This window comes from Cygnus olor, chromosome 1 (genome assembly GCF_009769625.2).
Source record: "Cygnus olor isolate bCygOlo1 chromosome 1, bCygOlo1.pri.v2, whole genome shotgun sequence".
NCBI lineage: Eukaryota > Metazoa > Chordata > Aves > Anseriformes > Anatidae > Cygnus > Cygnus olor.
This window is the reverse complement of record NC_049169.1, coordinates 111,271,064-111,298,178: the sequence shown is the minus strand read 5'-3', so window position 1 is coordinate 111,298,178 and position 27,115 is coordinate 111,271,064. Positions and strand designations below refer to the sequence as shown.

The following is a 27,115-nucleotide window of genomic DNA, read 5'->3' as shown; positions in this document are numbered from 1 at the left end:
GTGTTTTTAATTTTAACTTCTGTCTTCGGAGTACTGGGCAGCTTCTCCGGCAGAAGAGCCTGCTACCCCTGCTAAGGACTCACGCCAACACCTTTGACAGCAGCTAACAATGCCCTGCAAGCCACTTCATGGACTGAGGATGCTCTGATCTCCGTGCTCTGGGAATATCTTCTGCACAAAATGCATAGCTGCTGATGGTCACTATGCTTGCACCTCTGACCAGGGCCCTTCTGTTTGTGCTCCTTCCTTTTCATGAGTCTTCCTCAATAAAGTTCTAATGCATGCCAGCCTGACACTCCTCCTTTCTTCACCCAATGCTCTTCATTCAAAGGGACCTGGATGGGCTGGAGAAGCAGGCCCACGTGCACTGCATGAGGTTCAACAAGTCCAAGTGTAAGGTGCTGCACCTGGGTCGGGGCAATCCCAGACAGGAGTACAGACTGGGAGAAGAACTCATTGAGAGCAGCTCTGCAGAGAAGGACTTGGGGGTTCTGGTGGACCAAAGGCTCAACAGGACCCAGCAGTGCACGCCTGCAGCCCAGAAGGCCAACTGCATCCTGTGCTGCACCAACGGAGGGGTGACCAGCAGGTTGAGGGAGGTGATCGTCCCCCGCTACTCTGCCTTCATGAGGCCCCACCTGGAGTACTGCCTCCAGGTTTAGGGCCCCCAGCACAAGATGATGTGTACCTGTTAGAGCGAGTCCAGTGGAAAGCTCCAAAGATGATCAGAGGCTAGAGCACCTCTCCTGTGAAGAAAGCCTCAGAGAGCTGGGGATGTTCAACCTGGAGAAGAGAAGGCTCTGGGGGACTTCCTTGAGACCTTTCAATACTTAAAGGGGTCTTCTAAAAACGACGGAGAAGGACTCTTTACTCAGGTAGATAATGAGAAGACAAGGGGGAATGGTCTTCAACTAAAAGAGGATAGATTTAGACTAGACATTAGGAGGAAATTCTTTGCTGTGGGGGTGGTGAGGCACTGGAACAGGTTGCCAAGAGAAGTTGTGATTACCCCATCCCTGGAGGTGTTCAAGGCCAGGCTGGATGGGGCCTTGGCCAACGTGATCTGGTGGGTGACATCCCTGCTTATGGCAGGGGGTTGGGGTTAGATGATCCTTAAAGTCCCTTCCAAGGTAAGCCACTCTATGATTCTATGATGATTCCCATTTGACCCTGTACAAATGTAGGGGAGAAGAGGCTGCGGCCCATGGAGAGCCCCTGCAGGAGCAGGCCCCGCGCTGGAGCTGCAGCCCATGGAGAGAAGCCCACGCAGGAGCAGGGGGTCTGGGGGGAGCTGCCGCCTGTGGGGGACCTGTGCTGGGGCAGTTTGCTCCTGGGGGATGGATGGACCCCGTGGTACGGAGCCGTGTGGGAGCAGTTCTTGAAGAGCTGCTGCCTGTGGGCAGCCCCCGCAGGCTCAGTTTGGGAAGGACGGCATCCCGTGGGAGGGACCCCACGTGGAGCAGGGGCAGAGTGACCGTGAGGGAGAGGTGGAGACAAGCGTCAGGGACTGACCGCAGCCCCCATTGCCATTCCTCTATGCCACTCAGGGGGAGGAGGTGGAATAGGGTGGATGTGGGTAGGTGTCTTTAGTTTGTGCTTTGTTTCTTTCTCACTGCTCTAGCTTGTTAGTAATAGGTAATACATTTTATTAATCTCCCTATGCTGAGACTGTTTTGCCCATGACTATCATTGTTGAGTGATCCCTCTGTGTTTATCTCAACCCTTGAGCACTTTTCATTGAATTTTCTCCCCCTTTCCCTTTGAGGAGGGGAAGTGAGAGAGCAGTTGTGGCAGAGCTCAGCTGCCCAGCTGGGTAAAACCACCACACCTGGCAAGGATGTCACCAACATCACCACAAGTGGGCACCGCCCGGGCTTCCAGCGCATCACCCAAGACCTACTCGTGCCTAACCAAAGCCTCTTACGACAGCAGGGATGGAGTACACAGTCTGCATCCCACCTCAGAGCACAACCGGTGCTGCATGTGTGAGATGGACAGCAACCTGTGTTTGCTGGGGGTACGGTGGGCTGGATTTTCAGTAGGTGATGGAGGGTACACGTAGCAGAGTATTCTCACCCTCTGCACATCATAGGAAAGAGCTGGGCAAGAGACAGGGGGGACACCATGACCACAAAGATGATTTTTCCAGAAAAAAATAATAATAATAAAGAAAAGAAAAAAAAAGCCTGTATCTTTGGGTGTGCTGGCTCCTGCAATTTCCCCAAATGCGGGGAACTTGACCTCATCTTTTATGGTAATGGTAAACTCTCCCCTCTGAAAAAAAAGGAGAACCACCCCTTCTGCAACTCTCATCTGATAAGAGAGACATGGCTTCAGGCAGACAAGTAGCAAACAATTTGCAGTGGCATTGTGGGAGAAAGATTGCCATCCCCTGAAAAACAAATGTCAGGGCAGCATAGATAGTCAGAAGACCACTCCTTGCCCATGTCTGCAGGATTCATGTTCTATGAGATACGATTAAGGCTGGGATCAATGCATATAATATAATAAAGGATTTGGAATAGCAACTCCTAAGTCTTGCATTGCCAGCAAAGGATTTAAATAATATTTTTTTCTCTTGACCTAGGATAAAATACATGTGCTGAGGGGAACAGTTAGTAAGATTCTGAGGAACCTATGAGTTTGCTTCAGCAACTTTAAACTAAGTCTTTCCTATAACTGTAATCAATGATGGAGTGGTTTTGATAGGTAACACACCTTAATCTTTCAGACTACTTAAATACACGTATAACTTCATTACTGCGAGCTTTCTCATCGAAATCAACCATGTATTAACTAGTGAAGTAATCTGGTCTTTTGCAATTGCAAATTAACAGATTTAAGCACGTGGATGTTTGAAGGCTGGGGACTGAACTCGATTTAACTCAGAGAGCTATTAAATCAGCTATTGTAAAGATGGTTTTCATTTGTCAGCACCTTAGAAATAAACTGTAAGCCTTCTCCCCAAATCAAAAATGTTTCTAGTGATCCCTCTCACAATTTTGTCAGAAGTTAAAACATGGTTAGGAGCTGACGCTGAACTGACAGATGTTGGGAACAGGGGTGTCATTCTGAGCATGTACATGTTTGGTGTGTATTACAAACAGAGACAAGTAAGTCTTACTGGCTGTCCAGGAATCTCATCCTTTAACAGTCTGAGCAAGAGTACTAACATTGCCCTCACAAAGGCTAATCAGTAATCCTGCACAGGATATTGTTATAAAAAAAAAAAAAAAAGTGTGGCACATATAATTATATTGTTTTCTAAATGTTCTCAACCCTCTGTTAAAAATTTGTTAAAATCAAGCCTAAATCACCTTCCGTGAATTCACTAACTGATGCTTTGCTGCCCTCTAGTAAATAATGTACTGAATAGCACAGTAACACAGTACTTTGCCATGACAGCAATGCTTTGCTGAGGTTACTTTTTGAAATCCACACATGCAGCTGTAACTGAGGATATGTGTATTCTGGCCTTGTTGGGAAGAAATCACTACATTAATAAATTCATATGCTTTCTAAAGGTGCAAATTAAAGTTTCATTTAATTTTGCCACAGCAGTGTTCTGAGTAAGGATCATGTAAAAGACATCTTACTCTTGTGCACAAGTAACCACTGCAGAGATTTTGCTGGAATCAGGAAAAAAACATCCTCTCAGTTACATGACCAGCAGAAATTTGCAGCACCAATATTGCACTGATCTTTGCAGTTCACCCATTCTTCTCCAACAGATACTAAAAACCTGATTCTCCCAATCTAAATTTTATATGGTTTTGCCATCAGAGGCTTACAGAATTTTCTCAGAGCAATGGAAAGCACAAAATACAAAACAAAGTATATAATGCATACACGGCGAGCTTTATTAGTTCAGTTGGTGGTTTCTTTTGTCTGAACATGAACTACCTGCAGCAGTACATTAAGTATCACGCATCAGAAACAATTATGTGATTTAGTCAATCTGTTTTTAAATGTCAGCATAAGATACTTGCATTCAGCCACCCTCTAAAACTTAGCATTAGGTCAAGAACCAACAACCTGTGGTGTTTCATCATATATCTACAGTGACTAATATTTATATACACAATGCTTTTGTCCTCCTATTTATATACACAATGCTTTTGTCCTCCATGTATCAGGTTCAACCTGTATATATGTGCCAGTCTTTAGTCTTGATGTATAATTATTGGATATCCCAATAAATGGAAACTGAGGCAATTTTTTCATAACAGGAAAAAAAATTGACATAGAGGCTGTAGTTTTCCTTCCAACTAGTAATTCCAGTGTAACTTTAGGAAACCAACGCGGACTGATAGCAGCACAAAAGCAGTACAGCGCTTTCCACAGCAGGGAGAGGCTGCAGGATGGCAGCCAGGCCTGTCACATCTCATCCTGCGTGGACTCCAGCAGTGCTTGGCAAAGAGTGGTTGCTGGGTATGCTCTTGATAGTGTGGGAAGGATGAAACCCCTCCAGTTTCCAACACCTGTACTTGAAAGACCTGTTTTTAAAAAGGTCAAATGGTCTGTTAGCATTTGCCACGAAATTCATCATTCATCAGGAAAGGCTGGTCGTGGTGCTTAGGGACATGATTTAGTGGGTGACATTGGTAGTAGGGTGATGGTTGGACCAGATGATCTTGAAGGCCTTTTCCAACCCTAACGATTCTATGCTTTTTCTTTTAGTCAACTGCCAGCTGCACTGCCTTCTCCTTAGGGTGCCCACAGCCCTGACAGACCCCTGCCCCAAAACACGCCGCCATTTAGCACTTGGAGGGCCACCAGAGCACCTTCCCTCCCCAGCCTGGAGGGAGTAGACACCCTCAGGGCCGTGTAGAGCCCCGGGGCGAGCCTGGAGAAGCGCTGGGACCGGCGGAGGCGTCAACGGGGCCTGACAGGACTCCCCGCGCCGCCCCGCAGTTTCAAACAGCCAGCGCCGCTCCCCGGCACAAGATGGCGGCCGTCCCCGGGGCGGGCGGGCGGACTCTCCGTGCCCGGGCGCCCCGGCGGTGGCGGCGGGCGGCCGGCAGGGGGCGCTGCGGCGGCGTGGCGCTGCGGCGGCCGCCATCATGCTCGGCGAGCCGGGCCTGGGCCGCGGCGCGGTGGCGGGGCGGCGCGGCGCGGGGGGCTCGGCGCCCGGCGGCATGTTCCGCAAGGCGCGGCGAGTGAACGTGAGGAAGCGCAACGACTCGGAGGAGGAGGACGAGGAGCGCGACGAGGAGCCGCCCCACGAGCCGCCGCCGGGACCCGCCGCGGAAGGGCCGGCCGAGGCCTCCACCGTGGCGGCGGCGGCCGGGGGAGGAGGCGGCGGCGGTCCCGGCGGCCCCGGTCTGCTGCCGCTGCCGCCCGGCTGCGTGCCCCTCGCCCTGCCCGGCAGCCCCGCCGCCTTCGCCTGCGCCGCGGGCTACGGCGCGGCCCTCGGCTTGGGGCTGGGCTTGATGGCGGCCGACCGGGCGGGCCTGGGGTGCCCCCGCCGCCCTCCCCGCTGCCCCCGCCGCCGGCGGCGGCTCCTCAGCAGGGCAACGGGCTGCCGGCCGCCGGGCGCCACAAGGAGAAGAAGCGGCCGCGGGAGAGCAAGGAGGTGCCGCGGGCCAGCCTGCTCAGCTTCCAGGACGAGGAGGAGGGTGAGGCGGCGGGGGGCTGCCCGCCCCGGCCCCGCGGCTCCGACACGTTTTGTTTCATGGCCGTGCCGCCCGGTGTGGGGGCTGGCGGGGGGCTGCGGCACCCCGTGTGAGGCAGGGGATGCGAGGCACCGGGAGCTAGGCCCGGCCTCATCAGCCCCTGCCGCCCCGCGCCTGTGGTGCTGAGGGAGGGGTGTCTTTGCCTAGCTTCTCTGTCGGGTTTATCTTCCCCCGGTGTGGCCGGTGTTAAAGGCTGGATCCGACAAACCCCCTGTGAGGGTTTTGTGGCAGAGTTGCTTCATCTAGGAGTCCACGAGGATTGTTAGATTAACCCTCGTGAATAGTCAGAAAAGTGGCTGAATGGTTTCTGGGCTTCAGCTCTTAGCAAAATAGCTTAGCTGTGTTTGTGCAGTGTTTTGGCTAATAATTCTGCTAGATTCCACCAGGTATCGTACTCGTGAATTGGTCTGTTCACACTCAGATGATCTGATTATGGGTAGTAGTTATTGTATGTTAAAAATAATCGAAAGTACTCCTCAAACTCCCGAGTTTATTGCATCCCAGAAGTTCTGGATGAATAGGAGCGTTCTTGTGATACCTTTTGTCAGCAGGACAGTTAGTATGCGTTTTGAGTCCTCTTTGAAGGAATTTCCAGTGATCACTGGAACTTGGGTTGTAAGACTGTGACAGAAATCCTGATAGAAATTCTGAAAACTGTGGATTTCCTACGTTAATCTGTGGCGTGGGTTTTTTTGATGCAATTTAGTTCTTCAGCTTGCTGCATGCCTTGTGGTAGGTTGTAGTTCTGCAGGCCTTTAAACTGGTAGAACAACAAAACACGGTTGTTCCCTTACCCATTAGTCATATTGGCACGCGTATGTGTGAGGCTATGAAAAGAGTGATAACCTAAAACGTTGGGATTTCTTGTTTTCTTCCAAAGTTGTGGTCACAGTGAAGGATCAGTTGTTTAAAAACAAATAAAAAACAAAACCAAAGATTAATACGGTCAGATAAATGCAGGTCATGCTTGTACACTTTTGTGTAACTTCTGCCTTGCATGTCTCTGATTGTTCTGTGAGCAGGATGTACCTGAAAATGACCTCCCAAAAAACAAGGAAGAAAGTACCTGTGAAAGGATGTGCAACTCTGTGTTACGACAGTGCAACTGTATAGTTGAGTGAAATTATGTTCTAGTGGCACTTAAGTTCTAGGTACAAAATTAAGAAATCTAACAGTAAGTAAACTTCTTGGCAGATCTAACGTAGTGTTTTCCAACTTCTCTTTTAAAGAAACTGAAGAAGTTTTCAAAGTGAAGAAATCAAGTTACAGCAAAAAGATTGTAAAACAATTGAAGAAAGAATACAAGGAAGATCTTGAAAAATCAAAAGTTAGAACAGAGGTCAATTCTCCGACAGATGGTAATTGCAAAACTAACAGTAACTCTGTAATGGCAAAGGTTTAAGAATTGTAAATATAAATGGCTTGTTTTCATGATGAATCCTCTGTCTTTTCAGAGAATTTAGCATTTAGAACTGAAGTAGAGCATGCATTAAATTGTGTCCATTTGAACCTCGCAAATGCTGGTCTGAAGCTGGTAGAGTTCTCTGAATCTCTGTCATGTGGAAATGAACGCCAAAGGATGAAGCTTCTCAGATAGCTACTTATGCAGTTGTCAGTAGACCTCAGTAGTTTCTGTATTTCAGCTCTATTTATGTCAGATTAGTTTATTTTCTTCCTGCATCTGGTGCTTATCTGACAAGATGACCTTGTAATGCAGCTTCTCAAGAAGGAAAATCATGGGGTGAGCAGAGTGGTGTTTTTTGTTATTAAGTAAATTATCCAACAGCTGCGTGTTTCACGCAGTTTGGACCTTAGAGCAGAGTTGGTGATCAGGATGATAGGATGAAAGTGTTGGAGCAGAAGGATCTTTTAACAATGCACAGTCCTCCAGAGCTCGGAATAGAGCCTGGGATTTCAGTTTCATTGTACGTCTGCTGTTGGTTATTGGGAAGCTCATTGGTAAAGTGTATTGATTCTTTTTCCTCTGCTGGTTGGTTTGTGTAGACTAATAACCTGCAGCCCCATGTCTAGAAGTGATAGGCTTATGATCAAAAAATGTCATTGATAGAGCTGAAACTTATGAGAGTTGAACGTGGTACGATGGAGAAATTTCCCTTCTTCCAATCACAAAGCTCTTTAACTTTTAGTGAGTCCTTTAAAAATCTTAAAAAGACTTTTTCTGCATTTTAAAAACCCACAAATTCTTTGTTATTGAAATCTTCAAGTTGCCTGTGTAATGGTATGGGGTGTGAGCAGAAACAGAAATTATGATTTCTGTGGCTAATGTTCAGGTCACCTGTGGAAAGCCAGATCTTCATTCTCGCTTCTGTCACTAAGGCTCTGTAAAGATTTGTATTTTGCACATGGCTAGTGTGTGCTTATTTTCTGTTTGTTTTGTATCTGTAGTTGGCTTCATTATAGTGCAGGGGCTGATACTGAATCAGCTGTCTGGATTCTCTAAACAAATGCTGAAGTCTAAAAATTCAGATGTATACAGTGTAGACTGGATAGCTGGATTTAATTTGTGTTTTTATGCTGCCTGTATCTGTGTATTGCCCACCTAACGCAGGTTAATGTTGCACCTCAGCACAGGAGGAGAGTGAAACAGTTCTTTCGAAATAATCTATTCTTGTAGAAAGATTTGGCACAACAAGGGCAATGCTTTCTAATTAGTCACACAAGAGACTGTGTGAAGGTTGTACGTATGAATTTAATTATCGAGTTCCCTCACTTTTTTAATACTTGGCAATATGTGGAACGTGGTTGTGGTTTCTGCTTTGTAACATTTCATTTTTAGAGGATGTCAGTGACTAAATCACAAATAAAAAGGCATATTTTGCTAGATTCCAAGTAGTAAAATTATCATTTAGCATCTTCATTTGTTTTTTATTTTAGATTGTTAGACCTTAAAAAAATGCCTCCAAGTGACCTTTACAAAAGAGTAAAATGTGGGCTTTGTTGTCTTAACAGTCGAACCACCACTAGAAAAGACAGGACAGATTAAGGATATAGGTCAAGAAGATGGGACTGCAAACAGTGAACAAGGTGAAGAAGAAATGGAAGTTGAAAGTGAGAAGGAAGAAGAAAAACCAAAAGCCGGTGGGGCTTTTTCAAGTGCTCTATCTTCACTGAATGTTCTCCGCCCAGGTTGGTTATTGTAATACATCTGATATATTAACAGATGCTTTAGCCAGCGTTTGCAGCAGACTAAAATATTTGAGAGATTAGGGAATGTTTTTTCAGCAGTATATCCAGCATCTGAGGATTCAAGAGAATGCGGTTTTCCAAGGATGTTCAATTTTACAAGCCCTATTGGAGAAGATGTTTTACTACAGAATGCTTAATCTTGATGTCAAAACCAGGAATTTCTCAAAGTGTTGATGAACTATGAGAAAAATCTAGATTGGAATAGGTGACTTAACATGAATTTTAACTGATTTCCATTAAAATACTGTGTTTAATCTGAATGTCTTGGTTACAGGTCTGCAAGGTGTCTCAAATGGTTTCCTATCTTTTTCTGTCTAATGAAGTCTTATCAGGCCTTGAGGCCAAAGAAATCCGTTTGAGAAAGTGTTTTTGAAAGCAGTTTGCTAATCGGTAGCTGATTAATGTGGTGGCCATCTCCCCAAATAGAAGCTCCATATGCACGCTTGGGGTCCTAGTTGATTCTCAAATGACTTTTCCTTTAGGGGCAATTGCAAAAGGGTACGATATGTTCATTATTGCATCTGTAAAGGTACTGCTAGCTTGAAAAAAATATCTTATTTCAAGTGTAAAGAGAATCTGAACTTCAACATTTTGTGCATGACTAGGCAAAGTAATGTTAAAAAGTTACTGATGTTACAAAGATTGATTTGTGGGGGCCATTCTTTATAATGTATAAGTAAGTTGCATTCATTTAGTGCTAGTGAAGTTAGTTTTTTTCTTCTTACATGTGTTTTTTTTTCTTTCAGTTGTACAATCTTTTCTTACTAGCTTTGTTACTCCTATTTGATGTCCTTTGATCTCAGAGCTACCATCATCTGTTGAAATGGTTGAGGATTTTTGTTCTCCAGAAGTACGAAGAGTTAGGGGCAATATCAGGACAAGATATGACATAATCAGGAGCCTCATTTTCCTCCTGGTGCAGCAGTCAGGTTTTGTAAAAGGCTTCCTCTTCTCTAAAGAAGCATGGCCAGCAGGGCGAGGGAGGTGATTCTCCCCCTCTGTTCTGCTCTTCTGAGATCCCATCTGGAGCACTGCGTTCAGCTCTGGGGACCCAGCACAAGAAGGACATGGGCCTATTAGAATGAGTCCAGAGGGGGGCCACGAGGATGATCGAGGGGCTGGAGCACCCCTCCTGTGAAGACAGGCTGAGGGAGCTGGGGTTGTTCAGCCTGGAGAAGAGAAGGCTCCAGGGAGACCTTACAGCGGCCTGCCAGTACCTAAAGGGTCCTACAGGAAAGCTGGGGAAGGACTCTGTGTCAGGGAGTGCAGTGATAGGACAAGAGGTAATGGCTTTAAACTAAAAGAGGGCAGATTTAGATTAAATATAAGGAAGAAATTCTTTTCTATGAGGGTGGTGAGGCACTGGAACAGGTTGCCCAGAGAAGCAAGTGTTTAAGGCCAGATTGGATGGGATTTTGAGCAACCTCGTCTGGTGGGAGGTGTCCCTGCCAATGGCAGTGGGGAAGGAATTACATGGCCTTTAAGGTCCTTTCCAACCCAAACCATTCTGTGATTCTAGGAATATATCCCAGAGGGACATGAGGCGTCTGCCCTTATGGCATGTTAGCTAATGGAAGCAGAGCCAGATCTTTTGGGAAAGATCCCATCTTTAAGAGTTACTGGTCTGAGTAATAAAGTTTGCGTATGGACCTTTTAAGTTTCTTGCAAATATTTCTGTGAGTATGGATTTTTTTTCCTCTCACTTTTTTTTGCGGTTTGCAAAGACATTTTGATAGGGTGGCAGAGATAAGTAATAAGGAGTCGCAATACCTGTTTTATTGCAGCAGTTGTTTTAACAGTGTAAACGTCTATCTCTAGGAGAAATTCCAGATGCTGCTTTTATTCATGCCGCTAGAAAAAAACGTCAAATGGCTCGTGAACTTGGAGACTTTACCCCCGTTGACAGTGAACCAGGTAAAGGCCGCCTTGTTCGAGAAGATGAAAATGATGCCAGTGATGATGAAGATGATGACGAGAAGAGGAGGATAGTTTTTACAGTGAAGGAAAAATCCCAAAGGCAAAAGATTGCTGAGGAAATAGGTAAAACCTTTTTAGAGAGACAGCTGGTATTATTTGCACTGTTTTTACTGCAAGTGCTCCCTTTTAACAATTTTAAACAACGTGTTTTTAAACAGGCATAAATCTGGAGTTACATTTCTCTTTTAAGAAAAAGTACTGCATAATGGAATCTGCGTATACAATTTTGTGCATAGGCTATCTTCTTTTGGTTGGAAGCACACAACTCTATTTAATCTGGTAGAAACTAAGGAGCAATTAATGTTGTTTCTGTACTTCTTAGGAAGTATATAGTTGTCAAAAGAAAAACATTAGTCCTTCAATATAGGATTCTGCTTCCTGGCAAACAGGTGAAATAATCTTCTGGAGGAGGAGGAGAAATAGTAAGGTAATAGGTTCATATTATTAGAGGGCTTTATCAGCAGTTAATTGCAAACTTAGCCATTGGATTTTTGAAATGGAACCTCTGTCATAATGATTTACAGATTAGCATTCTTAATTCCTTGTGAAGAAAAAGGGAGAATGCACTGAGATATTCCCACCAAAGTGTGGTCTTTCAGGTTTTGGAACTCATGGCCCTTACTATGAATACATGATCTTTTTGTTACCTGTCTGTTTTATTCTTCTTCAGGTATTGAGGGAAGTGATGATGAAGCACTGGTGGCAGGGGAACAAGATGAAGAACTCAGTAGATGGGAGCAAGAACAGATACGGAAAGGAATCAACATACCTCAGGCATGTATTTCATTTGAGCTCTTTTTGGTTTGTTTCTGCTATGCTGGATAAATTCATTACAAACTTGGGGAGTTTACGGAAGGCTGTTTTGTCTGAGAATACTAGTATGTAACTTCTGATACTCTTTAAAAAGAAGTGAAAGGTCAGATTTCAAATATCTGGTGGTATCCATTTCTTTAGTCTCTTTGTTCTTGGTAGATACTGATCATGTAAACAGCATTTATTTGCGGCCTCAAAAAGAGCGAGAATAATGATGCTTTGAAGAGACCTCTGTTCTTACTTACCAGTGTTTTTTTTTAGTCTGTGTAAACAGTATGTGCTTCATTGCTGTTTACGTGTCTTCTGTTGTGACATAAACGGAGTTGGAATTGGTAGCAGGTTGTGCCATATGTTGTCTGTACAGTCATAGTGAATTGTCACTCAGTTGAAGATAATAGTGTTTCTTATAAAAACATTTCAGCAAAATCAAAATCAAACACTGATTCTAATAGATGCTCTTAGCAAAATGAGTGCAGTCCCAAATACTTGGTTGTTGTAGGCTGGTTAAAAGTGTCATTTAGTAACTTGCTGTAAGTATAAATATTTAGAAGAATAATGATACTAAGACTGTCCATTTAAAAAGGTGTTTCTGAGAATTACATTCGTATGTTTCTGTCTACATCTTGCACTTTGTAAGCTTTGAGATGTGAAACAAAGTTTCTCCCTTCTTTAACACAGTACAATCATGTCCTCTTCCTCTAGGTTCAACCAAGTCAGCCTGCTGAAGTGAATAATCTGTACTACCAGAACACTTACCAGACATTGTCTTATGGTTCGTCATACGGCATTCCATACACTTACGCTACGTATGGATCATCAGAAACCAAGTCTCAAAAAACAGATAATACAGTTCCTTTCAAAACACCCAGTAATGAGATGACTCCTATTACTATTGATTTGGTAAAGAAACAGCTTAAAGACAGGTAGGACAGACCATCTTTTTAGACTTAAAGACCTGTCCCCTAGCTTTCTGTTCCTCAGGCGCCTTTTAGTCTTGGTGAGCAAACACAGAGTTTCATCGCTGGAAAAGTACTGACTGGCACATCCATTAAAAAAAAAAAGGCAAACAAAAAAAAGCTCAAAGTGAAGATGACATTGACACTTTGTTCGAAAAACTCCTTGGATTGCTTCTCTGGAAGTGAAGCTTTAAATATGTGACCATTGATCTTGTTGAAGACAGGTCTGAGTTTCATCTTCTGGACACTACACAGTCTTATAGTCAAGAATTGACAGGCTAGTGAGGTGTTTAGCTTGTCGAGTTGCAGTCTTTTAAACAGTAAATCAAATTTTTACCCTTCAGTAGATAAAGAATTTAAATTTTTAATGTAAACATAGATATTTTTTTCTGGTTTAAACATTGTGATCTGCTTGTCAGGTACACAAAATGTCCTACTGAATGAACAACCCAATTGCAGTCAGAAATCATTAGTTATGAACAACTTGGCACTCTACACGTCTACAGTATTAGTTTGTATGCCCAGTGCAGCGTTACAAACTCTGATAGTAAATTAAGTTAGTAGACAAAGGCAACTGCCTTGTAGGAACTATAGTTCCTACGTATACTTTTTTTTTTTCTTTGTTGTTCCGTAAATACCTTTTCCTTCCAGTTTTCCTGTAGGGCCGGCCTTGCAGTATTCTGAGTGCTACATCTCCTTGTAAGAATTACAATTGAGCTGGTAGTACAATGCGCTCAGCATAGACTAGAAAATTAATTTAGATCATTAGTCTTGCTGTTTATGTAGAGGGGAGAAAGGGACAAGTGAAAGTTAGAGGTTGTCTCTTTACAATATTTCCATATATATACTTGGTACTTGCACTGTCTAATATCACAACAGTCTGAAATATATAGACTTTTGGATGTAAATTTGTTATTTATCCGTTGCCCCTCAGGTTGGACTCTATGAAAGAATTGCACAAAGCTAATCGGCAGCAATATGAGAAACATCAGCAAAGCCGAGAGGACTCTACCAAGGCAATTGAAAGATTAGAAGGGTCTTCTGGGGGTATTGGTGAACAGTATAAGTTTTTGCAAGAAATGCGAGGGTATGTCCAAGACTTGCTTGAGTGTTTCAGTGAAAAGGTAAGGATGCAAAAACATTCATCTTTTTTCAAAAAAAAAAAAAAAAAAAGGACTCTTAGTACATGCCAAACACATCTCTGTTTTTTCAAAAAATCCCCTGAGAACATACTCTCCTAAAGGTTTGGTTATTCAAATGTTGAAGAGAGAGCATGATGAAAAGCGAAGGTTGTTATCAAAGACCGTTATTTCACAGTATAACAGATTAGTGACTTTAGATAAGCTAAAAACATTTTTAGGTTCTGTCTTTTTAGATTTATGGCTTTTCAAGGTTACTCAGATGCCATTTTTTGTTAACCTGATAGTCAACACATGCAGAAATAATGACGGAATTACAACATTGCTAGCTCTTTAAATGCTTTATCAACACAATATGAAAATTGTATTTTGTGCTATTACAAACTTCCTCCTGTCAGGCAGTGTCACATGTTTGGTAGTGTTCTAGTGTCTGAAGGAGTTAAAATTAGTGTAGCAGTCTGAAAACACCCAATCTTTATTAAAAAAAAAAAAAAAACTACCAAAAAAAAACTTATATAGTATGATACTCTCGTATATTTCTAACTTGAGAATTTAATTCTTTTACCCTGTTTTATTCATGCTATATTTACTTAGGTTTTTTTGTAAACTAAGAGAAGCTCCTCAATACGTACGTGTGTGTTTATACATGCGTATGCACACATACAGGAGCTGTAAAATTCACTTAGCGGTGCATAGGCTATTTCTTTGTTGCCTTCTGACTTTAATACAATAGCATGGTATCTTCTTATTACCCGAGTGGTTAAAGCTGCTGCTTAGCTATCTTGTTAGGCGTGAGAGAGGAATATAGAAGCATTCTGGTTGCTAATCAGTTAGACAGTAATTGTTCGGCATTTAGTTGTCTTCAGAGATTCCCATCTTCAGTCCTGTAAGCTGGAGAATAACTATCAGTTATGAACAAGCCCAAGGAAGTGCGGACCAGTTAATTCACCCAGCTAACTGATCAGTTTTGTAAAGTGTTGTTCACTGAAGAAGAGGAAAAACCAGGAAAGTGTACTGTTAACTAATAGTGTAACAATTTCAGTTGAGTTTGTCTGAAGGGAATTGACCTATCTAGCTATACTAGGAAATAAATTAATTCCAGCTGTGATAAAGCAAACTAGCTGCTGATAGTTTATCAAACAGGCTTGTTAAAGTTGCTTTCTTATGATATATCTTTGTTTTCCTGGTCTTCTAAAGATTCTACACCTGGACACCCGACTTTCCCAAAATACCCCACATACCAGTCCCTTGAACTTTTAAGGTGTTACTTTCCATCTCATGCTTCTTAAGTCAGTTTCTGTTTTCAGTTAGAGGTTTCTGTATGTACAGTGAGTTGCAAAATTAGGATGTGACATGGTCGGTTTAACAGAGGCATATGACGTTAATTATGATGTCCTATGTATTTCTCTGTTCTTTGGCCAAATAGTCTGTTTCAGAATTCAGTGCTTTCAGCATGACAAAATTACTATCAAATTGCAATTGTTTTTTTTTAAAGGGGTGGGAGGAGGGAACAAAATAAAGTAGTAAAATGATTGTCAGTTTTCATTTCAGTGAAATAATGAAATGCAGCAGGAAGATAGATTCCAATTTTTTGAGCATAGAGATAAATTGCCTTCAACTTTTTTGTAGGAGCTGTGGCCCTGGCTACTTCATATTTAAAACAAGTACATGTATGTGTGTTTATAATATATAATGAATATAGTTATTATGATTATAACATATAAAAGCAAAGAAAGTGTGTCTATATGTAATACTGTGGATGTGTGTCTGTATATATGCATACAAATATATACACACGTGTGTGTGTGTATATACATATATATAAGGACATATCCCAAATTTGTATAAAACCAGGGCTCCCTATCCTTCCAAATCTGATGCGCTGATGCTTTCTCTTTATTCTGTCAGGACTAGTCAGGGTTATTAGTCTAATTCACATTGTTATTTGTCTGAATGAAAAAGTTGGTTGCTGAACAATCACAAATGAGTGCACAGTGTTCTTGTCCAGTGCCCTAGAATTCCTATGTATGTCCATTGACTTAGTTTTGGAGAACAAAAAATAATGTCATAAGGTAGACCTTCGTCCTCCTACCACCTTATTTCTGCACCTATACACCATGCTCAATCCCTCGTGACCCCCATGCAAACAAGACCATTTTGCCTGTATTCTGGTTTTGAAGAGATACTGAATGTTAGAAATGCTTTGCTGATTGGTAAGGTGCAATGGAGAGTACAATGAGGCAACTTCTATGAGAAACTTAGAAACAAGCAACAGAAGTGTCAAATCCTATATGTTTTTTCCCTTAAATGATAAAAATCAGTGAAATGGAAGATGCTTGCATGACTAGTAGTTCCTTCACAAGTACTGATTGTCAAAATCATGCTTACTGAGAAGGCTAGAAAGTGGGAAGGTGTCTTTACTTTTTGAACCTGAGAAAATACAAGGGGCACAGAAAAATCAAATTCTTACCAGCCTACCTGTGACAGCATGATTAGATAAGCTGTTATTTTACATGCAAAAGCAATTTATCAAAACACACTGTGTGTATCAGGAAAAGGGGGAATGTAGATTAAAATTATCCTTGTCTTCTAAATGTTCAGAGAGCTTTCCAGTTTTCTTCTCACGCTGTTCACAGTGAAAATGTGGGGGGAAAACGGTAAAATAAATAATTGAATTTAAGGTAATGACTAAACGAAGCAGTGAATGAATGAGAGCTCTAACTTTGTAGCAGTCAGCGAACCTGTCAGTTACTCATCAACCACAGCATTGATTATAGAGGAATAATGGCTTTTAAGTTTCTTGCATTTTAAATGGGAAATAATTTGAGTGGATTCACATATACACATACGTAACTGTTTGTTGTTTTTTTTTTTTTATCCCGAGGCAATTATAGAAAGAACCTGTAGGGATGCTTCCAAAACCTTTCATTTAACTTTTCAGTTTTAGAATTCCCTTGACACACTTAAGGCAAGAAGCTCTGTTTTCAATGGCAAACTGCAATAAAACTAGTTTTTTGTTGTTGTTTTATTTTTAAATTATTACGTGGGTTTTCAAAACTGTCTTGAATTCAGAATTTAGACTTCCAACACTGGGTTATTCCTTCCCCTTCTCATTCCCTCTGCTTTGTTTTCCCTAAAAGAGAGTTATATGTATGTTGAGTTCCTTTGATTTTGATCCCTGTAGACCAGTTTGTTGTAAAGAGCTAAAATTTCTTTCATTGTAATGTGTCCTCTGATGTGTGTGTCATTCTCAGCTGAAATGGCCCTGCAGCTATAATCTCATAGTTTTAAATTTTACAGGAGAAGGTTGTTTTTTTTTAATAGCTGCTGAGTCACATTCTAAATTACATCAGGAAACAATTTCTGATTTTATCTGTTTTGAAAAAAAAAAAAAAGTAATCCTGGATGGTAGGCAGCTATGAAATATCTGAGCTAAAAGGCTGGAAGACTATGGACTAAACATATGTCTTGGAGGTAAGGAGGATACAGCATAAGTGTTCATACCAAAAGCAACTGATTCATGGGAGTTGCCTTTCCAAATTAGGAGATGGTTAAAAATTCTGTTTTATATTTGAATATTTATGATGGTCTAATTTTAACTAGTCCCAGGAAATGAAGTTCCGCAGAAGTAGGCAGTGATCTGCTATTTAATGTCAGGAAATTCCTAGCTGTTATCTATTTTTGTTGCTACTGAAATTCAGTCCACTTTTTTTTTTTTTGTGGCAGGTCTGATCCAACTAAGTCTGTGTCTTTCAAAGATTATACTTAATGCAGAACTCACACGCTTTGTGTGGTTTTGATTCTAATGATAGACTAGAATAAAATTTTTAATGATTTGAGTTACCTGTTGGCATAATATGTTTAAGCATAGTTTTACTGCATTTCAGTGATACTTCCATATATGCTAGTGAAAGTTATAGCTAAACAGTAGCTGCTGGCTTTAGGAGATTTAGGTAGATTGATGCTTTGTTATTTTTTTTGTTTTTTCTTTCATTGTGTAGAGTCAGGTTCTCATCTAACTATAGAATACTACTACATTGTTGTTTAAAGATAAAGTGGAAACAGGGAGATCGGTGAATTGTAAGCATTGTAGCAATATTCAAGTGCACTTAGTAGAGAAAATAAGAGTACTTTAAATAACATTTCACACACTGGAATTACTGTCTTACTGTGTAGTCTCATTCAGTCAACAGAAATGACTTTCAGAACACTTGCTATGGTTGAAAGCTGACAACATTGTTGAATGCATGCGTTTTCTTCAAGTTGAAATGTTTACTGGTCTAAATGATACGAATGGTTAAAAGAAAGTGGCTTGTGCTGCTAGAAGTGCAGTGACAGCATTATACTTCGGAATAGTATGGCACCCCAGAAAACTAAGCACCTGAAGAATTTGATATTACGTAGTGTGTTGTATTTTTACAGGTGCCTCTGATTAACGAACTTGAATCTGCAATGCACCAGCTGTACAAACAGCGAGCTTCCCGCCTTGTCCAAAGACGACAAGATGATATTAAAGATGAATCTTCGGAGTTTTCAAGCCATTCAAGTCAGTCCATCTTGAAGGTTTTTATTATTCATTAAACAACCTTGTTTACTTATTATGGCTAGTTTAAATGTAAATGTTTAAAAGTATGAAACTGTCTTGAAGTTTATCCTTACTTTTCAGATAGGTAGAAGCAAATTTAGATTAAAAGTTCTCTAATCTGTTTTGGTTTAAACTCAAAGCCACTCTAACTGACTTCATTTCTCCTTTCTGTTGCTCTTAACTGTATTTTCTCTTTCCTAGCACTTTAAATGTATGCATGGTGGCAGTGACAGTAGTGGTAGCATGTGACTCCAGATTTTCCTCTTTTGTCAGGACATATTTTTTTTTTTAAACATCCTTGAATCTGGAAATTTCCTGCAGCATCTACAGTTAACTCTGTACAAAGCCATGAAGCGTTGGGCTAGAGCTGACTTTTCTCTCATGCTCTATTTTGTAGGTGGCATAAGTATTTCTATTCAGACACTTAACTGCTAAAGCTAAGAAACTGGAAGAGATTATTGCCATTGTTAAAAATCAGACTAATACAAAATGACTCTATGTGGATTACAGCTTAAAATTAGCCAGTTACAATACCAGTTTAGTGTGCGTGTTGAGATGGGGGTCCTCACTGAGCAGTTTTCTTGTGGTGATCACTTCAGTATGTAAAACTCTACAAAGGTCCAAATGTTAACCTGCATGAAAACACACATTCCTTGGAGGAGGTTTTAATCTGCATGTTAAATGATTATTAAAATACATTAATAGTAGTCATCTTTCCACTTTGAAGAGTGCCCCATTTTTTAAAATGTCTTTCTTGTCTGTCCTATTGCTGGCCTAAAATCCTATAGTACAAGCCACTTCCAATTCTGTCACAGCGTGCCCAGAGAAGAAATGTTGGTACCATTAGAACTCACTGAGTATGATAAAGCATTAGGGCATCAGAGTTGGTCATGTCTTTACAGAGCAGTCAGTGTTTGTATTCCTTTTAGGACTTTATTTGGAGCCGCAGGTATCACATGTAGGCCTTGCAGTTTTACCATAAAAGTGCTGTGGTGAGAACTACAAAACTAGTGTACTGTAAATGAATTTCCTAAAATAAACCTAGAATGGACTATTTTGGACTGGTTTTAGATGGTGAGCAGGTAATAGTGGTCATTGTCAAGGTTGGGTTTTAAAGGGAGATCTTATTTAGTATCGGGGAGTTTTGAGAATCGTCTTCCCTGGGTTCTGTGATAATGTGAGGGACGGAACTGAACTATTTCAAGACACAGTGAACTGATGCCAGCCTTTGATTTGATGTGTGTTGCGGACGTGGACAATTTGCATTCGTTCATACAGTGTCAGAACACTAACGGGATATAAGTGACCTTAAATTTGTCTGCCCAGTTTTGTTTTACTTCATTGTAAAGACAAATAGCTCAGATTTGAAAAACATCCAAAAAAATGAATAAATGATGATTTCATCTGTATTTTAAGGCTCTTAGTTCTGGTATGGAATTGTAATATGGACATAGATCATCATTGGTATTTTAAACGATGGATAAGTAAATGGATTTAGTTAGAATATGTAAATTTACTTCTGAAATTTGGGTAGGCTTTTGTTTAGATTTCAATGTTTGTATTTTAGTGGGTAGGTGAGCACTGGCTAACACTCAATTCATTTCTAAAGATTTATCTGAAAAGAATGATCTGGAAGCATTCTTGGATCTGTCTGCTGGTTGCTGATCAATTTCACTGCTTAGCTGTGCTATTTTCCATCATTGGGAACGTCTTTAATGAATTGTGGCTTACAAGGAGCTGGGGGGGAGGATTTATTTTCCTGCTGATTTTGATGCATTTGAAACTTGAGGTGATGTCAAGAATATATGCATAGAGACTCTAACTAGAACTCTGGCGTAACATATATTCTGACTCAGGTCACTCTTCTCTGCCTTCTGTTTTGTTCATTTTATTTTCAAAAGATACACGGTCACATGTTTATATAAGGAGAACTGTATGCCTTGGAATATTCAGTTTAAGAAATACCTGTTAAAACCATTGACTTTTATATAGCTGTGCTCTGTGTGAGAGGGACAAGAGTGAAGTATGGTGAAAACAGTCTTCTGTTTGACATTTAAGTGGAGATTTTTCCGAACTCCATTACTTCCTCTTTTAACCTCTACACTTGCGGATTCAAGACCTCTGGGTGTATCTTACACTTTCTACTTCAAATTACACGTAGTTTAAAGTAGGCACAGGGCTCTTGTGAGACAACCTATAACACATTATATAATCATAGTTAAACGTTTTAATTTTCATCAATGTAATTTTACAGATAAAGCACTGATGGCACCAAATCTTGATTCTTTTGGACGAGACAGAGTGCTCTATCAAGAACAAGTAAAGCGTCGGACTGCGGAAAGAGAAGCTAGAAGGTAGAGTACTGAGATTTCTTGGCCATTAGGAGTATTTCCTACTCACAGAATACTGTTACCCAGTGTGACATACTCACTAACATAAATAGCAGTGTTTCTTCCTTTCCTGTTAAGGGAAGAAAACACGTAAGCTAGTACGCTGTGGAGAGATGTTCCTAAATATCCCAGCTTAGCATGCAAGCATACAAAACAAGTGACCATTAGATGATGTTGATTTAAAAGTGCTAAGAGAGTATAAGCCTGTTCAATATATATGTGTGTTCTGCTGGTTTCTCTTCCACTGCTTGAGGAAGCAACCCAGTGGGATGTTTGAGGTAATGACATTGTGGAAGTTCTTTTCAACCTGAATTTCCTCGCATTAAAAATTGTGACAGGCTTAGGCCACTATGCTCATTGTGTAGGGGGAGAAGTATAATTGCTTTATTATGCTGATGATCCTTTCCAGAGCTCGTCGTAGACAAGCAAGAGAGCAAACTGGGAAGATGGCAGATCACCTTGAAGGCCTTTCCAGTGATGATGAGGAAACTTCAACGGATATTACAAACTTCAATATGGAGCGAGGTTAGAAAAGCTACTGAAGCCTTGTGCAACCAAATATAGAAAATTTGACCAAAAAAAAAAAAAGCTTGACACCAATGCAGCCCTGTACATATATTTCAGCATATTTTGGAGAAAGTTTGAGAACTGTTCCTTACTAGATTATGAATATGACCAACAAGGTCTCTTATGCCCATCTGTTTTGCAGTTTGCAGCTAAATAAATAGCCACATCCTTAGAGAGATGCTTTTTATTTAATTCAGGTATTGTCTTGTTAGTGAGCAGTACTAAGCCTTCCTTCCAGTCTGGAACGTGATTTATCGTTCTCCAAAATCTGTTGAGAACTGATTTTATGTTAATGCATTATTTTGTTTTGTGTGTAGAATTCTGAAGACCTCAGTGCTTTCAAAACTACTTTTGCTGATAAGAAGTATTTTCCCAAGTTTTGCATAAGTGTCTAGAAACGCAAGGACAAAGCTTTTGTAGGCTTTTATTACTGCCTGGCAAACTTTGCAGGTGACAAAGAACAATGTTGACTGCAAACATTACAGAAAGTTTCTATGGTATTGACTGATTTGAAATTCCTCTGTAATTTTATAATTGGTTTGCTCCAAGTAAATCTTATTATGCAGTTATGCATAACCCTAATCATACAATGAATGGCGTTGTAAGTTAAGCTGATGCCTATTAAGCACTAGGAGAACTGTAAGAAGCTTGAAATAAGAGAGAGTTTGGTGGAACAGTCAGCTTTTACAGCAGCAGTTAAAAGGCAAACAGAATACTAGAGGTTACTATGAAACCAGTAGCAAAGTAGAACATTACTGTAATAATCCTGTTACCTTCTCACCTTGAAACTGAGTACAATTATCACTCTTATGAAAGAGAATTTAATCAAAATAGAAGAAATGTGGAGAAACAAAGCAGTAGGGACCACATACATAGAATAGTTTATGTGCATATGAGAAGGGACGAAGCAGCCAGGAGAATGACGTTGACTTTTTATGTCGTTAGAGGGACATGAAGTGATTGAATAGGTTTAAAGTAAACAACCCACATTTCACAGAACGTGTAATAAAAATGCTGAAGTCGTTACCGTAGGTGGTTGGGGAGACCCAAAGTATAAACAGTTAAAAAACAATTAAACTGTCTAGCAGTTGGGTCCATCAGAAGTGCAAACAATCTCCACACCTTCAGTTGCTGGCCAGTTCACCAAAATTGAGGATACAGGCAGAGAGCTCTGATTGAACAAAGGTTGTTATGTGCTGTAATTCACTTTACTAAGTTAAATGATCAAGATTAATAATTCAGTGTTGTTGAATTGTCTTTTGTAACTCAGCACTCCTAAGTGTACAAAAGTCTTTTGTAGAAGTTGCATCCGTTTCTGAACATGCGTAGGATTTCTAAAGCTTTTTCTTCATCCATATCACTCTCATGATAGTCCAGAATGATCAGTGGGCCATATGGAACAGAGGATGCACTTTGGACCTGCTAGCTTTATTTGTAGCATTTTTTTCAGTATCCCTGTGTGAAAAGTATTTGTATGACATAATCTAACTTTCTGTTGGCCCTCCCTCTACCTGCTGCATGTACTTGTTATTAGTTGTGTGCAGATAACTACTGTAACAAAACATTTAAAAGTGCGTCTGTAGCAGAAATAGCTGATTATTTCCAGGGTTTAGTTACATTTTAGAAGAAATTAGAAGAAAATAATATATTGAGAAAAAGGTTTGGGCTGTTCAGAATACTAGTGCTGTAAATACAAAAAATACAAGGAACGTTCTGAGAGATTGTAGTGGTTGCTCAGTGCCAACAGCCATGTTATATCCAGCAGTTGTGTTGTCAGCCAGGTCCCACTCTGTCTGAAGTGCTAATTCAGTTGGCTTATTTCAGAGATGCCCTGTACTTACACTTGGATGAAGAAAGTTGTAGAATAATTTGAGTTGGAAGGTACCTGGAGATCTGCTGTTCCAAACTTTGGTGCAAAACAAGGCCAGCTTTGAAGTTAGGTCCACACTCTTCTCTTACCTTTGTGAAAACAGCTCAAATTATTGCTAGTCCAGTAGCTGGTAGACTGAAAATCATTGTATGATATTCTTGAAGTAAGGATTAGATGGTATGCCAGAGTGCTTACGGTGTTTTTTTTGTTTGTTTGTTTTGTTTTTAAACTTTGTATATTTGAGGCAAAAGTAGTATAACTTTTAAGGCTAAGTTTTTTTGGTTATGTTGGTAGGAGTTGGCTTATGACAGTCAACACTGAAGTTCCTCTTGAAAGAGGTATTACAGGGAATAGTGATTAATGTACTGCTGTATTTTTCCTCCCCACCAGATCGTATACTGAAAGAATCCAGCAAAGTTTTTGAAGATGTTTTGGAAAGCTTTTACTCAATTGATTGTATTAAGTCACAGTTTGAAGCTTGGCGTTCAAAGTACTTTGCTTCTTACAAGGATGCCTATATTGGCCTCTGTTTACCAAAGCTGTTCAACCCTTTAATCAGACTTCAGCTGCTTATCTGGACTCCTTTGGAGGTAAGGTCCTGTGCAGGCAATTTCCGCGTAAGCTTCTGTATAGTGTGGTTCTTTCACACATCTGTAGAACAAAGTAAATTGAACCTTTGATGTGTGCTTCTCATAAAAGCGTGTTCTAGGCATGCAGTTTAAAATGGGCACCTCTCTTGGGGTGGAGTGCTTTCCTAGGAAGTTCCAGGACTACTGTCTTCTGTGTTCCCAGCAGGTCAGAGATGAATTCAGCACATGCCGATACCTTCTCAGGGACCAGAAAGTCAAGCAGTGTGTTAAATAATGCATGTGGGTTTTAAAATATTTCAGAGAAAATTGTGATTCTAGAGAAGGTGATTCTTCAAGAGAAGTGGAACCAAGAAGTGTGTTTTTCAGTGGACTTGTGATCTAAGTCCCTACATTATATATCTTTCTTTCTCTCACCTGTCCCTTCATACCCCATAGAACTCTGGCTGGCAATTGTCTTCCATGTAGTACTCATTGCACAGTAATTAGGTAGGGAGCATGGGAAAAGCAGGACAGCACAATTGCAGCATAGTGGCACTGGCACACATTCATTGTCCAGGCTGTGTGTGTGTGTGCTGACATAAGTAGCCATCAGGACAAACAGTTCAGGTAACTTTCGACTCCCATTGTTCTTCCTGGCAGTGAAAGCTCTTGTAAGGTATTTCTGCAGCAGTCAAGTGCTTGTTTTCACAGTACTGGTAGGAGCTTGCTCTTTTCTGCCATGTTGGCTTTTACTGGGGAATGGGAGGCGAGTCAAGGCACACAATGCAATTGCATAAGCTTGTTTTGTTAGGAAACTAGGCTAAGAAAGAAAATCGTCCTCTCATCTTTCAAAATGTAGTTCATCTACAGCACCTTCTGCAGATGTGTCAGCCTCTCCCTCAAATGACTGCATCTCTCCTTTCTTCAGAAATGTTTTTTTTTTTTTTTTTAACTACTAAGAGGATATTTGCAGAAGGTGATCTTCTGTCTCCTCTGCTCTGATTGCAGAGAGATTCTTCTTCTGAGAGCATTCAGAGTATTTACTTTGAATAAGTGGGAGAATCTATGAAAGCTGCCTTCATTAAATTTAAAATTGTTTTTGTGAATTCTCCCTTCCTCTATGCTAGTTTTGTGTGAGTTCCCAGGCTGGCAAAATGAAGCTTAAGTTAGTTGGAGACAAGGTGTAGAATTCTCAAATCTCTTCATTTTTACTATTATGCCTTACTGTTCCTGTTATATTAGGCATCTTGCTAAGTTTGAAAAATTACAAGGCATTCATGAAAAGAGATTTTCTTAATCCAGAAAACATCATTTTGTAAAGCAGCACAAATGAACTATACTTCTCACATTTGCTGGTTTTTTTTTTTCACTCCTCAGGTGTAATTAGAAATTTTTAATCTGTAGGGCAGCTGCTGCCCAAAAAAAGCAGTCTTTCTTCCACCATTTTCACTTTCATTTGATCTAGTGATTGTGTGGTTGTACAATGGATTAGTTCATTTGGCTGATTTATGGTAAACTGACCATGCTCTCCGTCCTCTTTCAGGTTTTGGTTGGGTTGGGTTATCCATATACACTAATTTGTCTCGTAATGCCATGATTAGTGGTGTCCAGGCAAAGAGGAAGAAAGTTTTCTTCACTTCTCGGGAATCAGGTTTGCCTTTGTTTCTGAAGGAACTAGTATCACTGCTTCAGGAGTAGGTTAGCCAAAGCAGGAGGTGAAATAATTTGCCTGTCCTTACGCCAAATCAAGTTACTACTTGGTCATGAGGCACCATATATATTTTTTTTTCTTCCAGTAGAGAGGGGTACCCGACATGTAGAGGAAAAAAGGACTACATTTTCATGTTTTTACTATGCTCAAATGCTGCTTACCCTGCTTGCTTAGAAAACTTAGTAACCTATTTTAAAGCAATTTTGTTATAGTTTTCATGTGTGTTATACTTGCAGATGTATTTTTTTTATAAAGTGTTGACTGCAGATCTCTGTTTAGGAATCTGACCTCTTCTCTTTTCATTTTATTAGGGCAAGTGTCGTGATTTTGAGACTATGTTGTGGTTTGAATCATTGCTGTTTTATGGCTGTGAAGAACAGGAGCAAGAAAAAGATGATGCTGATATTTCACTATTACCTACCATTGTAGAGAGAGTTGTTCTTCCGAAATTAACAGGTATAGTCTTAGAAAAAATGAAGGAGGGGGAGCACGGATGGGGGTGGAGCAGCTAGCTGGTGGTTGTTCGTGCTTTTAGATGTTACTGTTTTGTAAATGTGTCCTATGTGTCTGAGTGTCTTAGTACCTGTATTTGAGTATTTGCAAAGTGGAGTAATTCTTTTATCTCTTACAGTGATTTCTGAAAATATATGGGATCCTTTTTCTACAACACAAACATCTAGAATGGTAGCGATTGTACAAAAACTAGTAGATGGATATCCTTCAGTGGTGAATGCAGAAAACAAAAATACACAAGTAAGTTGTTTATTCATAAGTATCTGGGATAGGTTAAGGAATTATATTTTATAAGGTTATATAAGGTTTATAAGGTTATTATATAAGGTTATATTTTTAATACACTATATTGGAAACCACAGCATGTTTAATGAGAAACAAGAAGATTTTTTTCACTTCTTTGATGCTCCGCTAGCTAGTTAGGGAGAGTCAAGCATGATAATAAATGAGGAGAAGGAATTCGATGAAGTCTCCTCAAAATTAATGGTAGAGACAAAAAGAGATACCAAATGTACTGTGACTTCTTGGTCTGCAGTTTTTGATTTAAGGATCAGCTAAAAATAGTTACTTTTCTTTATTTAGACTTTGTAACCTTTCCAAATGTATTGCTTCATAGTTTCATTGTTTTGCTTGCCCTCTATGATGTGAGAACTAATGTCAGGAGTACAGATTCCACGTGTAATGCAGTGTCCATGCCGCCTTTAGAATGGCGGGAGATCAGCCAAAGTGCGCATGTATAGGGAAGACAGCAGAAGGTTAAAATTGACAAAAGCCCAGGCTTCACTGTAGCTCATTGTATAGTGAAGCTTAACAATAAAGGAATTCCATTGCTTTCAGTTTTGTTTTTTTTTTTTGAAAACGTCAAGTTTTACCTCTAACCTTTATTATAGACTCTTTAAGACTCTGCATGAGTGCTTAAGCGTGCGTGCCTTTTACTGTTAGGGTCACATGTGGTCTTTGTTGTTCTTAAAATCAATTTCTGAGTGGTTAATGAATAAGCAGTGCTTTGACAACTTGCTAAGAAAAATTAATCTGTTTCAGATGCTTTTAAAGGCATTGTTGCTAAGAATGAGGAGAACACTAGATGACGATGTATTCATGCCCTTATATCCAAAAAAGTAAGTTTGCTTTCAACTATTAGAC

The 27,115-nt window shown here is 40.5% G+C and overlaps 1 protein-coding gene across 1 annotated transcript in view; it reads left to right on the top strand.

Annotated features, from left to right (window-relative positions):
* Nucleotides 1–5,138: 5,138 nt before the first annotated feature.
* The window catches only part of PAXBP1 (PAX3 and PAX7 binding protein 1), a 28,112-nt gene continuing 6,135 nt past the window's right edge, over nt 5,139–27,115 (top strand). The window contains 15 exon segments of the mRNA XM_040577089.1: nt 5,139–5,460; nt 5,463–5,618; nt 6,905–7,033; nt 8,646–8,822; nt 10,701–10,922; nt 11,530–11,633; nt 12,375–12,595; nt 13,563–13,752; nt 18,190–18,313; nt 20,607–20,706; nt 21,152–21,267; nt 23,570–23,769; nt 25,771–25,915; nt 26,091–26,212; nt 27,014–27,090. Coding sequence (XP_040433023.1) covers nt 5,139–5,460; nt 5,463–5,618; nt 6,905–7,033; nt 8,646–8,822; nt 10,701–10,922; nt 11,530–11,633; nt 12,375–12,595; nt 13,563–13,752; nt 18,190–18,313; nt 20,607–20,706; nt 21,152–21,267; nt 23,570–23,769; nt 25,771–25,915; nt 26,091–26,212; nt 27,014–27,090 — 2,405 coding nt within the window.